A 12,837-nucleotide genomic window follows, 5' to 3' on the forward strand; every position below is an offset into this window, starting at 1 on the left:
AATGGGTTTTTATATCAGACATGGTACTTCAGTGCAAAATTAAGTGACCTTTTTACGTGCATGGATACACATCATAAGCCGGATCCAAGTGTCTATTCCCAAACCTATTTGCTTCCGAACAAATATTTGTGTCCCCCTAAAGTTCAGATGTTGAAGCCGTAATATGATGGTGTTTGGAGGTGGGACCTTTCATGTCATGAAGGTACAACCCCATGATGGGATTAGTATCCTTATAAGGAGAGGAAGATAGCTAACCCTTTCTGTTTCCCCACATAGGGATACAAAGAGAAGGCAGCCATCTGCAAACAAGGAATAGAGACTTCACTAAGAAGCCAGCTAGGCCAGCACCCCGATCTCAGACTTCCAGCTTCCAGAACTGTGAGAAATAAATGTTTGTTGTTTAAGCCACCCAGTCTATGGTATTCTGTTATAGCAGCCCAAACTAAGTCACTGTTAAATGCCAGATACAATTTATTATAATAGCTGAGGGAATAATGATGAACTATGAGTGTAAAGAGATTCCCCCACACAAGAAAACTAAGTAACATACTCTGGAAAGACTTGACAAAAAAGCAAATCACTAATAAAAAATGTTTTGCTATTGAAGTAACTGTAAGAAAAGTTTAAAAGACTGGGGGGGAAAAAAAACAGACTATGAACTCTGATTGCTTCAGTATCTTTTAGTTCCTGCCCCACTTTAGAGACACCCAAACTGGAACTCAAAGTAACCATGACATGGAATTCTAATCGGTAGACCCACAAAACAAACAAACAAAAAACCCCATCACCTTGGCCCTATATCAAAAGACTTGTAAATAAATGTACCAAAATTACAGTTGACCCTTGAACAACACAGGGGTAGGGGAACCGACCCTCTGCACAGTTGAAAATCCATGTATAACTTTATAGGAGGCCCTCCATATCCATGGTTCTGCATCTGTGGATTCAGTCAACTGTGGATTGTGTAGCACTGTGGTATTTATTGGAAAAAAATCGACATATAAGTGGACCTGGGCAGTTCAAACCCATGTTGTTCAAGGGGCAACTGTATTTAAGTTAAAACAAAATGTTTCTATCTCCCTCTCCATGTCTCTTTCTCTGTATCTCTCTGTCTGTCTCTTCCTATGTATAGATAATTTTTACAGCTTCAATAGAAGAGCTTTCCCTATGAGTATACTAAAGAGTTGCTGGAACTATGCAAACCACTTACAGAGTAAAGTGGGAGAACAAAGAAAAGGGTAACCAATGCTATGGGAAACAGGGTCAGTAAAGATACAGAGAAGGGGACACTTGAGCTGAGTGGGCAGACAGTATGGGGAAAAGGCACTGGCGACCCAAGTACAATATGAACAAAGGTGGCAGAAGCCCAAGCAACATGGCTTGTTGACAAAACATAAATAGAACAAGACTTTCGAAACAGAGACTAACAAAACAGGTAGGATCTGGATCTTCAAGGAACTGATAAGCCAGAATATAGAAGGTGGACTTTGAGAGAAACATGGAGCAAACACAGGGTTTTAAGCAGCAAAATACAGTAATTGGACATGCATGCTCAAAAGATCATTGTAGAAGCAGCAGTAAGGGAATGTGAGGGTATGGAGAATGTTAAATTTGAAAAATATCACTTCAAGAGTTCAAGCAAGGGGCTTCCCTGGTGGCGCAGTGGTTGAGAGTCTGCCTGCCGATGCAGGGGACGCGGGTTCGTGCCCCGTCCGGGAAGATCCCACGTGCCGCGGAGCGGCTAGGCCCGTGAGCCATGGCCGCTGAGCCTGCGCGTCCGGAGCCTGTGCTCCGCAACGGGAGAGGCCACAACAGTGAGAGGCCCGCGTACCGCAAAAAAAAAAAAAAAAAAAAAGAGTTCAAGCAAGGAACAAGAGCCTGAGAGTGAGAAGAAATGAAAATGAAAAACATTACGAAAGCAGAATTAACAAGATTTGGCCAGGAAATTCTTGGCTACGGCACTCTAGGGAGAGGAAAGAATTCAGGAAAATGCTTTGGTGTGTTACTTTGGTAGCTCTGGAGATCATGGACAACTTATTCTCCTACGTTATTTTAAAGGGGTAAAAGAAAGATGTGCAGAAGAATAAGTCAACTCAGGTCACTTTGAACTTAAGGTGCATATAAGACAGAAAATAGAAACCATAACCGCATATCCATCTCCAGCTGGGCTGGAGATGAAGACCTAATACTTTGTGATAGTATCTGAAGCCAGAGAGTGGATGCTATTACTGAGGAACCCAGAGAAGGTGAGAAAGGGGCCCGGGGCAGAAACCTGAGTGACACCCGCCCCCATTTCCGAGTCAGGCCCGAGAACGACAGGAGAGTGAGGACGGTCTGCGCAAGGCAAGCGCACCCAGGACGGGGGCCCACAAGCTGAGAGGAGAGACGGTTTCACATACAAGCAGCAGAATAATCGGGTCAGCGAGCTTTGGGAAGGCTGAAAATATTCCACTGGATTCAGCAATTTCGACGTTATCGGAATCCTTTGCGGGGCGGGTATCGGTTTCCTCAGAGCAGGGGAAGCCGAAAGGAAACAGGGATCCCAGTCTGGGAGTGCGCGGCGGACTCGATACACAGCCTTCCGACGCCCAGTCAGGCTATTCCGCCCCCGAACGCAAACACCATCACACACACCCCAGCTGCCCCACAAGTTCCAGGACTTCGGAGACCCGGGGGTGTTTTACCCCCTCAGCTTAGGGTGCGCCCCTGCCCCCGCGCCAGCTAGCTTCCAAACCCTCAGACACACGGACAAACGACCTCGCCTCGAAAACCCTCCCTGGGCTCACAGGAAAAATTCAAGCACTTCATTGTGTGTTCCCAAAGCTTTGTCCATACCTTACAAGGTTTTGTATTATCTGTTGTGCACCTGGCTCGAAACAAAAACCGAGCCAGACCAAAAAAAGTCAAGGAACGCAGAGTGAGAGTCGAGGGAGGTGACGCCCTCACAGACAAACTTCTGATAGGGGAGATAAAAACTACGACTCCCATGAGGCTGTGCGGCCCCGGGACCCGACTCCCAGCGCCCTCTGCGAGGTTCAAGAGAGTGTCAGCGGTAGACGCGTCGTGTCGGCGCAAAACGGCCGCTAAAGCCGTGCAGAACTGGCCCTGCGGGATGGCGGCCTCTGAGGAGGAGCCTGAGGCCTTGACGGAGCAGCTGGACGTCGCGCGCCGCCTGGAAAATTTGCCTGTGAGCGCGTGGCCCCCAGGGACAGAGCCAGAGCCCTTTCAGGTAGGGGGCGGGGCTCGGCCAGCCCAAGAGCTGCGCGCGGCCCCCGAGGGCGTGGCCGGTACCCATTTCTATGGAGGCGGAGCTAGGCGGTCACGAGCGCTGCGCGCGCAGCCCGGGGATGGGGCTGGCGCCCTTTCAGGTGGATTGCCGGGGTAAGTGGTAGCTGGGTTCAGTTCTCAATTACCTTACGTGGTAGTGCTTCGATTGTTGTCTCCAAGTTTCTAGACCTTTTTTTTAACCCGATCGCACAGCTATCTGCTAGCGGGAAAAGCTCTTAAATAGTTCACAGGTTTCGGTCTTTTCCCATTAACCCTTCGCAATGACCTTTACATGTTCTTTTCTGCCCATAGACTGGCAGTTCCCTGAAGGCAAAACCAGAGGTCTCATGAGGTCCCTTGGAAAGAGCCGTGAGAACCTGGCTTTTTGTCCTGGTTCTGTCCCCAGAACTCGTTGAGATCCGGGGCAAATCAGTTGCCTCTCTGGTCTCAAATGTCTTGTTTGTAAGATAAGCCATGGGGCCCATTAACGGATCTTAGCCTAGTGTCATGATTAAAAACTTAGCTTCTAGAGTCATTTAGTTGAGGTTTCCCTCATGCTGTGAGCACTTTGGCAAATATAAATAGCCTCAGCTAAGCCTTAGAGTCCTCCCGTGTGCGATTAAAATAGTAATACCTCTCTCCGGATTGCTTCGAGAATTACAAGTAAAATACAGTTCCTGGTTTGCTGACAGAACTCAATAAATGTTAACTACTATTATTACCTCAAAGACCTTTGTGCTCCAACCTCCTCACCCCTTTGACCTTGGCCTGCATGTTGCCTAAGGAACAAGGAATGACAAAAAAAAAAAAAAAAAAACAAGGATGTTGGTTGGAGTGGAAAGAGCCCTGGACTTGGAAGTAGGAGAGCTAGGTTCAGGGCTTAGCATCTTAGCCATGTCTCAGAGCCTGAGTTTCTTCATCTGCAAAATGAAAATAATTAAAGTTTTAGTGCCCTTGTCACACCCATTATTGATATCACACCCTGTCTGTCCTTCCTAGGGTTATTTTGAAAATCAAGTAAGAGGACAGATTCAGCAGTTTTCAAAGAGTAGAGCAGGCTATTACTGTTAGAAATGGTTAGTTTTCCTCAAACTACATTAGGCAGTTTATCATTAATAATACAGGTGGCTAGCGCCATATTGAACACTGATCCCTAAAAGCTTATTGAAGACCAAACATTGCTGAATGCCTGGTCTAAAACACTGACATATGTTCTCTTTCTTCAAAAGATAATTGAGTGCCTATAACATGCCTGGCACTGTGTTAAGCTAGGCATAGCAGATAAGATGGTGCCAATACAATTCCTGCCCTTGAGCTTACAAGAGCATATGGAAAGCACTATATGGGGGGCAGAGGAAGCCTTGTGATTGATCCTTATACCTATAGTTGATGGGCATAAATGAAAATCAGGAGACTAAGACTCAATCCCACAGTGTTCTAGCTTCCTGGCTGTATGCACAGCTCTAGGTAGACTTAGAGTTACAAATAGAAGACAGGATCCATTCCTTAAGGAGCTTATAGTCTTACCAAGAAGATAAAACATGCTTGAAACATGTAAATAACAAGCCTAAAAGGGCCTTCAACTAGTTTGCTTCCATATATTCATGGAGCACAATACCAGTCTTACAAAAGGTCAAAACAGCTTGCTTGCCCCAAACCCTGCCTTCACAGGCATGTGCACACATAAGAATTAAGGCATGAAAAACTCAGAGTAAAAATAACTTTGTGTCTAGTTTGCCTTTGGGTCCTGTATGAAAAGGCAAAAAGAACATTCAAATGTTCAGATCGGAAACAAGCACATCATAATGCCATCGGGGTCAAAAGACAAGTAGAAAATAAACCGATTGATTTTCTTGAACTAAGAGTTGGATCTAGCCATTTTTCAGGTTTCTGAAACCAGCTTCAAATATCCTTTTTAAGGTCTCAACATGACCTTGACAAGAATTGTCTGGCTCACAGTCTCCTAATAGCTGCTTGGAGCAAAAACAAACTCATGGGGCTAGAGGCCAAGTACAAAGATTCTTGTAGCTGGTGTTTCAAAACAACCAAAAATGGAATGAAGATTTCCACAGCACTTCCTTAAAATTCAGAATTGAGGCCTAGATTTTAAGCCCAGAATATTGTGCAGTGTCATGTTTCAGTTTCTGGGGTTTTGGTACAGAATGTGACTCAGAAAAGTTAGTCTTCCAATCAAAAATTATTAAGAGCTTCAATTAAGCAATCAAATAATATTTCCTGAGCCCCCTGCTCTGTGCCTAGTACTATGGATAGGAACCCAACCCCAATCACCACTCCATACCCCAAACCTCCTGACCATGCCTTTCCTTAAGACATTTGGTAGGAAGGTCGGACCTACACACTTAGAGCCCAACAGTCTATGCCACTTAGATCCCAAAGTTCATACTATTAATAAGTGCAGGTCTACTTCAGATAAGGGAGAAATTAATTGTAGCCAAGGAGGTACAATATAATTGCACTTTAACATGCTGTCCTCTGTTTACATTTTGGCTTCTTGGGTGACCATAGTTTATAAAAATATTCTCAAGTTTTCTGTCACAAAATGTGAAGTCTCCATCCAGTTCTTCAAGGATCTGGTTTCTAGTGCATTTTGCACTGATCGTTTTGTATTTATTCTCAACTCTTACATGATCAATTTTGCACTTTGATACATACCAGGAAAAAGTAAAGCTTTTGTTATGACTACTGAAAAAATGATAAAAATCCCATTCTTCATGTCCTCCTTTGTATTTTTCTGAGTTGTTCTTTCTAAATCCCAGCATGTGCATACAATACACAATAAGGTAATATTTACTGATGATTGAAAGCAGTCTGTGCTGGGTCAACTCTCAGTTTCCCCCCATCAAGATGGATAAATAATGGAGGTAGGACTATAATCATATGGTTTTCCAAACATAATTTTGGTTTGAGTATGTTTAAACCTGAGAAGTTTAACTCCAAACCTATTTTTTTCACCACCCTACTAGATAGCCTGCATAATTCATATTGAACACTTAATGTGCCAGCCACTAGAGAAAGCTTTTTACGTGGTTTCTCACATTTATTTCCTTCACAGAAACCTGTAAGAGAAATAGAAAGGGAATGTTTAGAGAGCTTAATGTGCCAGAAATATATGATGTTTTAAATATAAAATCTCGAAATAATATCTAGAAGAATTTAAGAAAGTTACTATTTTAAAAGTACAAAGTGGCCCACACAGAGTATAGTGTTATGTTCATTAAATTTCTTGAGAACCTTTCCCCCCTCAGATATAGGTAGTGTCCCTCTTTTATAGTTGCCAACGCATACTTTAGCAAGTCACTCGCTGTAAGGTCACAGTGCTAATGAGATCCTAGTCCTGTATGTGTCTCCTCTAGGACATTCCATGTTCTGCATTAAGACGTTCTCCACTGTTTGCCCCGTGTTCAGGCCACAGTCACAGTTTTCCTGGCTAGCCTCCTTCACGCTTTGCTCCATTCTCACCTCCCGGTTGGAGACCTCATTGCTCATTAGCCGTTTATATCTTTGACTAAATTTTCCAGCCATTTCCTGGAACCATTCTCAGCTTCCACCCTGGGTTTATTAGTCAAGACTCATTTGTTTGCAAGAAACGTAAATACAACACAAACTGACTCAGGCAAAAAAGGGAAGGAATTTCCTCATATAACAGCAAAGTCCGAGACTGTTAACTGTAGGCATCTCTGGATCCAGGAACTCTCAAGGTGTCATCAGATATTTCTCTCTACCACCTCCCTGCTTCGCACCCCTGCTCCCCTTTCCTGTGGTGGGCCACACACTCAGTAGGTCTTATGTGTGTGGTACAACTTGGGAATGCCTGATGGATACTCTGTAGTTTAGCAAACCCAGTGGAAAAAGAATGCCTCTTCCCTAATTTTTTCAGCAGGAGTCCCAGAACTATATTTCATTGACCTGGCTTATGTCCTGTGCCCATCCATGAACCAAAAATACTGTTGAAAAGAGCAAGCGATGTTCTGATTAGCCAGGTTTAGGGCCCACCCAACCTGAAGCCCCATGCAAACCATTAAGACAAGAATGAGAAGGGTTCCCCTGGGAAGACTCAGGATGCTTTCATCAGAAGAAGAAGAGATGCTGCATAGATTTTAAAACATGTCCAGGATTTGATCTCTCCTTGGCTTAGGGTAAGCACAAAAACCCCTCAGGGTAACACCCTTTTTGGATCAGTTTGGTCCTGGGCTTTGTACCAGGGAGTAGGGTACAGACTATGGAAAGAATGTTACAAATGGGGAGTATTTAAGCTGATGCCAGCTGATTCCTAATTTGTAACACACTTAACATTAGCTTTCTGAAACGCAGAATTTAAGTTTATATGGCATATAAGTTTAAGTTATATGGCATATAAGTTTATATGGCATATTTGAATAAAATGTCAGATTATTTCTGAAAAAAATAATTAACTTTTCAATATGTAGATACCTGAAAAGATAGATGATTACATAATGATACGTTAAATCAGACCACAGTTTTCAAAAGACTATTCTTTAGTATAGCCATTTTTCTAAATCAGGTAAAATATCTTTTTGGAATGGTATTTAACCAACCTTTTTACGAAGGAGAAAGTGGAAACATATAGAGATAAAATGATTTGTGATTATTATTGGTATCAGGGTCAATGATTACATCGATCAAGGGGAAAAAATATTCTCTTTAAACAGGAAGATTATCCAGAAGTCTGTATTATCCTTTGGACGGTGTTTGCAGCTCATTTGGAATCAGCTACCATTTGTAATCTAAGTCTCTAAAGGATCTGAGATTGTGAAAAAGTTTAAATTGAAGAATTTTTAAAAATGTAACACCAGATTCTCCAAAATGTTATTTTAAATGTAAAAATAAAAGTAAAAATAAGCAAATAATAGTATTTTTTCCAGAAAGTATTTATCCATATGCAAATAAGTTCAACAAGGAATAATATGCTCTCCTGGTTAGAAAACTACAGTAAGTCAGAGCTGATTTTAAAAGTGGTTATCTACATCAAAAAAAAAATAAATAAATCACCTTAGAGTTTAATGATTTCTATAGTACATTAAAATTTATGCACCTTTAAGAACAAATCAAGTGAAAAGAATTCTTCATGAAAAGTTTAACAAAGTGGTAGTAAAATCTTCATTTTACAAGCACTTCTTAAAATGTCTCAGTAAGCATTTCTAAGTTGACTCTTAAAGTCTGGAAGTAGATTCTGTAAAAGACAGCAGTCATTGAATTTGACTGATGGGGCATCTTTTTCTAAGCCATCCTTCATCCTTTTATGACATCTCTGCTAAGCTAAAGCTGTAAGAACTGACACAAACAGGAGAAGCTATTTCCACTCTCCACCCCCAAATCACTTTTTAAGCAGTATTGGCCTTCTCCCCCTTCCCCACAGGTACGCCCACTCACCACCCTTTCACAGAAGGATGTCAATCCTTCCCCCCTAGCTCAGGGTTTTTTAAAGTATAGGATTTTGCACCTAACTGCATAGCTCCACCAAGGCCTCCACAGGGAGTATAACTACATGCTGCTCAATACTTTTTCTAAAAGTATTGACACAATGTTAATGGATAATTGACTGAAAGGCTAATAATTGACGTTCCTCTGGATATGCTAAATTCTGTCGACTGGTCTCTTGCAGAACAGCTCTTACTGACTTCATGTGGCAGGATGCCAACAGCCTTTATTGAGGGTCAGAATGAATGAAATGAAAAACAGCCCATGAAACTGCGTCCTGGAAAAGAATGGTTTAGACAGACTCATTTGTCAAATTTCTCTCCCATCTCCCTACTAGAAACAGTCAATGCTTCTGAACAGTGAGATTATTCCTTACAGACAGTACAAGCCATACATCTAATCATATTTCCCTCTTTGCAGTGGTTGTTTTTGGGCAGAGCCAAATGTCCAGTCTACTTCTGCTGCACACTTAGTGTGTCTAAGCTCTCTCGACTTATTTTTCCCTTCACCTTACTTTCCTTGTCTATTGTTCATTTATCTTCCCTCTTTGTAAGCTTCATTAAATCCTTTCTGGAACAAAACAAGTATAAATAAATGAATTGTTCTATACATGAAGAAATATGCTGGGCTCATGAGAGATACTGTAATCTTCAGGGTTTGAGAATATGCTTCATTCTGCCAGTGAGGCAATAACCAGAGGTCAGGTTTCACAGAGACACTTTAGACTTAAGACTTCTTTATCATAACATTTTATAAATGTAACATTTTGAAAATACAGGTACGTGTAAAAGACAGAAACTTTTTTGTATACTCCCTTTCACACTTAATAAGAACAGGATTTCTTTACATGTACATAATATATCTACAATAAATTTTAATATCTATTAACATTATGTGACAATTTTTGGAATTATCTCTGCAAGTTTTTTGCCAAATTTCTGCTTTTAACTTTGTGAAGACTCAAATAGAACTATAAGGTAATAGCATTTTTAAAAAACATGAGAGAATATATAAGAATTTAGATAATCTTCAAATTTAAAAATTCTTTTAAAAAATCAATGGAAGACTCTCTCCCAAAGGCCATTTTTCATTGATTTATCATTTATGACTTTCTTATCCCCAAAAAGGATCTGAGGTAACTCACAATAAAAATACATATATGCATTTGTATTATCAGATAAATGTGAAAGAGATAAAAGCCAAGGAGGAAACACATAACTGCATTCAAGACCTAAATTCAGCACTGATTTTCCTGACACCTAAAGCTAACAGGGAAACAAAATGGATTACAAATTTTTCAATATCTGATAAGAGAAAAATACATAAATTTTTCCACTGCTTAAAAGGAAACCACCAAATTTTAAATCTAAAAATTAACCCTGGTTTTTAAATTGGAGAGAGATGTTTTCAGGCAATATTGTAATATATTGCATTTTGTCATTTTTGTTTCATTCTGTTTGTTGGAATTAGAAACTGTCTCAGCCAAAAGCTGCTTGAAATACAGGTGAGATATATGACCTGCCGTGCTGACTTAACAGTATTTCTGTTTTTTGCAGTATACTCCTGATCATGTAGCCGGGCCTGGAGGAGACACTGATCCCACTCTGATAACCTTTCCCGGATGCGTTTGTCTCAGAACTCCCTGCCTCCCTGGAACTTGCTCCTGTCTCCGTCGTGAGAAGAACTATGATGATAATTTATGCCTCAGACACATAGGATCAGAAGCAAAGTGCGCTGAGCCAGTTTTTGAATGCAATGTCCTGTGTCAGTGCAGCGACCACTGCAGGAACAGAGTGGTCCAGCGGGGTCTGCAGTTCCACCTCCAGGTGTTCAAGACAGATCGCAAAGGCTGGGGACTTCGTACCTTGGACTTTATACCAAAAGGACGGTTTGTCTGTGAATATGCTGGCGAGGTTTTAGGATTCCCAGAAGTACAGAGAAGAATTCAGTTACAAACAATACACGATTCGAATTACATTATAGCCGTCAGGGAGCATGTTTATAATGGGCAGGTAATGGAAACGTTCATTGATCCTACCTCTATAGGAAATATTGGAAGATTCCTTAACCATTCTTGTGAGCCAAACCTATTGATGATTCCTGTCCGAGTCAACTCGATGGTACCAAAGTTGGCACTCTTTGCAGCCAAAGACATTGTGCCAGAAGAAGAGCTCTCTTATGACTATTCAGGAAGATTTCTTAATCTGCTGGATAGTGAAGACAAAGAAAGGTTGGATAATGGGAAATTAAGGAAACCTTGTTATTGTGGTGCTGAATCATGTGCTGCGTTCCTGCCTTATGACAGCTCACTGTACTGCCCCTTAGAAAAGCCAAACACGAGTGAGGAAGGAAAAGTAGAGCAGAAGCGTGTCTGGCCTCGCAGTGGACGAGAATGAGGAGGAATCGAGCGTGTTTGCTCAGCCCTTCCTGGGTTCCCCTCTTACAAGCAGCTCACCCTCAGGGTCAGTCTCTGCTCTGTGGTAAGGAGCTTGCCCCTCACTGTAGGGGAGCCCAGTGGTTGTAACTTAGGAATGTGGCAGAGACTACAGATTGTCCAGCAACACTCTCTCTCCCCTTCTATCATAGAATTCTCAGTTTTTAGCTGGGTACATGACTGCCGAGAATGCTCACTTTTCCTAGTGAGATGTGGCTAAGGGACTATGTCATAGCTAGTGGGATATGAGGGAAAACGTTGTGCCCTTAAGTGGCGATATCCTTCCCTTATCCCACTCTTTTTTCTTCTTGGCTGGAATGTATACATGATAACTGGAGCTGAAGCATCCATGCCATACCCCAAAATAACCTTGGAGAAGGAAGCCACACATAGCAAATCAGCAAAATTGAAAGGAGTCTGGAGGCTGTACACTGTCCAACACTCTACCAGCCCTAGTCTGACACCTCTGGACTATTGGGTGAGAAACTGTGTCTTCGTCATTTATGCCACTGTTATTTTGAACTTTCTAGTACTAGCACCAAACCTAATCAGTGATCCAAGGAAACCCTGATGGCTGAATACCTAAACCTTCCTTTCCAGTCAATTTTATCAGTAATAAGGCTGGTATTTTCATTTCTGTATGACTCCAACAGTTTATTTCTCATCTGTTTCTAAACATATCAAGGAAAAGGGCATGATTAATTATCACCTGCTAAAACCCTAATGATTATCACCAATAGTGAAAAATATAACCATGAGAATGACTTCCACGTATAACAAAAAGTCATAAAAGGAAACAAATTGTAAAATTTTTGCTATATACCTGCTGTACTTCAAGGCTTGTGAAGTTATGCTTCAAACAGCCTCACTTCATGTATTAACGACATGAAAATAACCCTGTCAACACCACCAAAGGTGATGGGAGTTTTATAATTCAATTTAAACTTCTGGAGAGGCAAAAATCTATTATTTCTTTTTCTAGTACATTTAGACCCTACCACCAGGAGACTCTGTGCTTTCAAAGTTATATCATAGGGACCCATGTTATATATAACACTCTACTCCTGTATGATATCATAAGTAGGATACTTGTACATTTTAAGTGAATGAAATGTATGGTATGTGAATTATATCTCAATAAAACTGTTAAAATAATAACTATGTTAGGGTTTGCGTATTCACATAACATTATCAGGAATGGTTCCATGTGAATAGATGATAGTAGAGTACACATAAAATGCCCCAAACTACAAATGTGCAGTGTCTAAAACAATGAATTTTTCCTCCAAACTCATCATTTCTCCCTGCCAGCCTTCCTCTATAACTGATTTCTCTGAAGCAGTCCTGCTTTTTGTAAGGCAGCTTGTATCTCTCATTTTAAAATGGCCTTTCTCCTCCTCACAGGGGCTTCTAGTAACTGAGCTACTTAAGAGGCAATAAGGAAATGGTCAGAAGGAACATGAGTGGCTCACTGTTTGATGTTCCAGATACCCTTTCCTTCTTCCTTGTGCTCCGTATCTATTGAATATCACCGTCTGTGTATCAGAAATACTCCAGTTAGGACACGAGCAGCATCCTCCATCTTGATGTCTCTTCCAAGACAGAACTCACTGAATATAGACCCTTGGGGTTTTTTGTACTCACACACGAGTTTATTCTTTTTTTTTTTTTTTTTT

At 41.3% G+C, this 12,837-nt stretch overlaps 2 protein-coding genes across 4 annotated transcripts in view; one reads left to right on the forward strand and one right to left on the reverse strand.

Moving 5' to 3' along the window:
* Positions 1–12,837, reverse strand: part of SUMF1 (sulfatase modifying factor 1) — a 451,940-nt gene that overhangs the window by 307,332 nt on the left and 131,771 nt on the right. The window lies entirely within an intron of this gene.
* On the forward strand, positions 2,972–12,316 carry LOC113628124 (histone-lysine N-methyltransferase SETMAR). The gene is made up of 2 exons (XM_027121451.1): positions 2,972–3,229; positions 10,284–12,316. The coding sequence occupies exons 1-2, from the start codon at positions 2,987–2,989 to the stop codon at positions 11,121–11,123; spliced, it is 1,083 nt and encodes a 360-aa protein (XP_026977252.1). The 5' UTR covers positions 2,972–2,986; the 3' UTR covers positions 11,124–12,316.

Source organism: Aethalodelphis obliquidens, unplaced genomic scaffold (genome assembly GCF_003676395.1).
Source record: "Aethalodelphis obliquidens isolate GAN/ISIS:26980383/991018 unplaced genomic scaffold, ASM367639v1 scaffold22, whole genome shotgun sequence".
NCBI lineage: Eukaryota > Metazoa > Chordata > Mammalia > Artiodactyla > Delphinidae > Aethalodelphis > Aethalodelphis obliquidens.